General features: G+C 56.0%; 1 protein-coding gene across 1 annotated transcript in view; it reads left to right on the top strand.

Moving 5' to 3' along the window:
- The window catches only part of SLC35B4 (solute carrier family 35 member B4), a 10,067-nt gene extending 8,600 nt beyond the window's left edge, over positions 1–1,467 (top strand). Inside the window, exon 9 of the mRNA XM_027702473.1 lies at positions 956–1,467. Coding sequence (XP_027558274.1) covers positions 956–1,211 — 256 coding nt within the window. The 3' untranslated portion in view covers positions 1,212–1,467. The remainder of the gene's footprint in view (positions 1–955) is intronic.
- The last annotated feature ends 222 nt before the right edge of the window (positions 1,468–1,689 follow it).

The following is a 1,689-nucleotide window of genomic DNA, read 5'->3' as shown; positions in this document are numbered from 1 at the left end:
CCCTGGGTTTGTGGGGTGTCCCTGGGTTTGTCCCTGGTTTGTGGGGTATCCTTGTGTTTTCCCTTGGATTCATGGGGTGTCCCTGGGTTTGTGGGGCATCCTTGTGTTTCCCTTGGATTTGCGGGATGTACCTGGGTTTTTCCCTGGTTTGTGGGGTGTTCTTATGTTTCCCCTGGATTTGTGGGATGTCCCTGGGTTTATGGGGTGTCCTTCTGTTTTCCCCCTGGATTTGTGCATCCACACATTTATCACGTTCCGTCCCAGCCCACCCCAGACGGGAACTTCCCTCCCTCCCTCCCCACACTCCCCGTCCCCCTTTCCCTCCCATTCCCTCCCTGGGTTTGTCCCTGGGTTTGTGGGGCATCCTTGTGTTTTCCCCTGGATTCATGGGGTGTCCCCGGGTTTTTGGGGTGTTCCTGGGTTTGTCCCTGGTTTGTGGGGTATCCTTTTGTTTTTCCCTGGATCCATGGGGTGTCCCTGGGTTTGTGGGGCATCCTTGTGTTTCCCCTGGGTTCATGGGGTGTCCCTGGGTTTGTCCCTGGATTGTGGGGCATCCTTATGTTTTTCCCTGGTTTGTGGAGTGTCCTTGTGTTTCCCCTGAATTCATGGGGTGTCCCTGGGTTTTTGGGGTGTCCCTGGGTTTGTCCCTGGTTTGTGGGGTGTCCCTGGGTTTGTGGGGCATCCTTATGTTTCCCCTGGATCTGTGGGGTGTCCCTGGGTTTTTGGGGTGTCCCTGGGTTTGTCCTGGTTTGTGGGGCATCCTTATGTTTCCCCTGGATTCATGGGGTGTCCCTGGGTTTTTGGGGTGTCCCTGAGTTTGTCCTGGTTTGTGGGGCATCCTTGTGTTTCCCCTGGATTCGTGGGGTGTCCCTGGGTTTGTCCCTGGGTTTGTGGGGCATCCTCGTGTTTTCCCGCTCCCTCCATCCCAGTTTTTTTTCCTGAGCCGCCCTCCCAGGTACGTGTGCATCCGGGGGGTGTTCATCCTGACCACGGAGTGCCCGTCGCTGACGGTCACCTTGGTGGTGACGCTGCGGAAGTTCGTCAGCCTCATCTTCTCCATCCTCTACTTCCGCAACCCCTTCACGGCCTGGCACTGGCTGGGCACCGCCCTCGTCTTCCTGGGCACCCTCCTCTACGCCGAGGTCTGGCACAGCCTGGGCTCCCTCCTGGCCCGCTGCAGGAGGAGCAGGAGGAGGCCCAAGGAGGAGTGACAAGAGTGTTTTTTCCGGGGAATTCCCCCCTGAGGGGGGTGTTTTTATAGGAGGGGTTGGCTGGGCCAAGCTCCTGGGAATCATCGGAACCCGAACGCCGGGAACTGGGACGGATCATGGACAAACAACGAGGTTGTTTTGGAGAGTAGGCTTTTTTTTTTTTTTAAACGCTTCCTCCTGGTTTTTTGGTTGGTTTTGTTTTTTTTTTCCCATTGGAATGAGCCTTTGGAAGTAAAAGCTGACCTGGATCACTGTTGGCTCTTCCCAGCTTGGATCAGGTGGACCTGTTGGGTGCCATCCTTTGGCATCCCACTGGCTGAGCCCCAGAACTGCTGGTTGGTTGTTCCAGTGGAAGTTTTCCAGTGGAAATTCCAGGCCTGGCTGCTCCCTTGAGTCCTTTGTTCCCTGTTCCCCTGAATCCCTTGTTCCCTGTTCCCCTGAGTCCTTTGTTCCCTGTTCCCCTGAATCCTTTGTTCCC

Source organism: Neopelma chrysocephalum, unplaced genomic scaffold (assembly GCF_003984885.1).
Source record: "Neopelma chrysocephalum unplaced genomic scaffold, ASM398488v2 Primary Assembly neopelma1_187, whole genome shotgun sequence".
Classification (NCBI taxonomy): Eukaryota; Metazoa; Chordata; class Aves; order Passeriformes; family Pipridae; genus Neopelma; species Neopelma chrysocephalum.
Note: the sequence above shows the minus strand (reverse complement) of the source record. Positions and strands in the feature narration are given on the sequence as shown.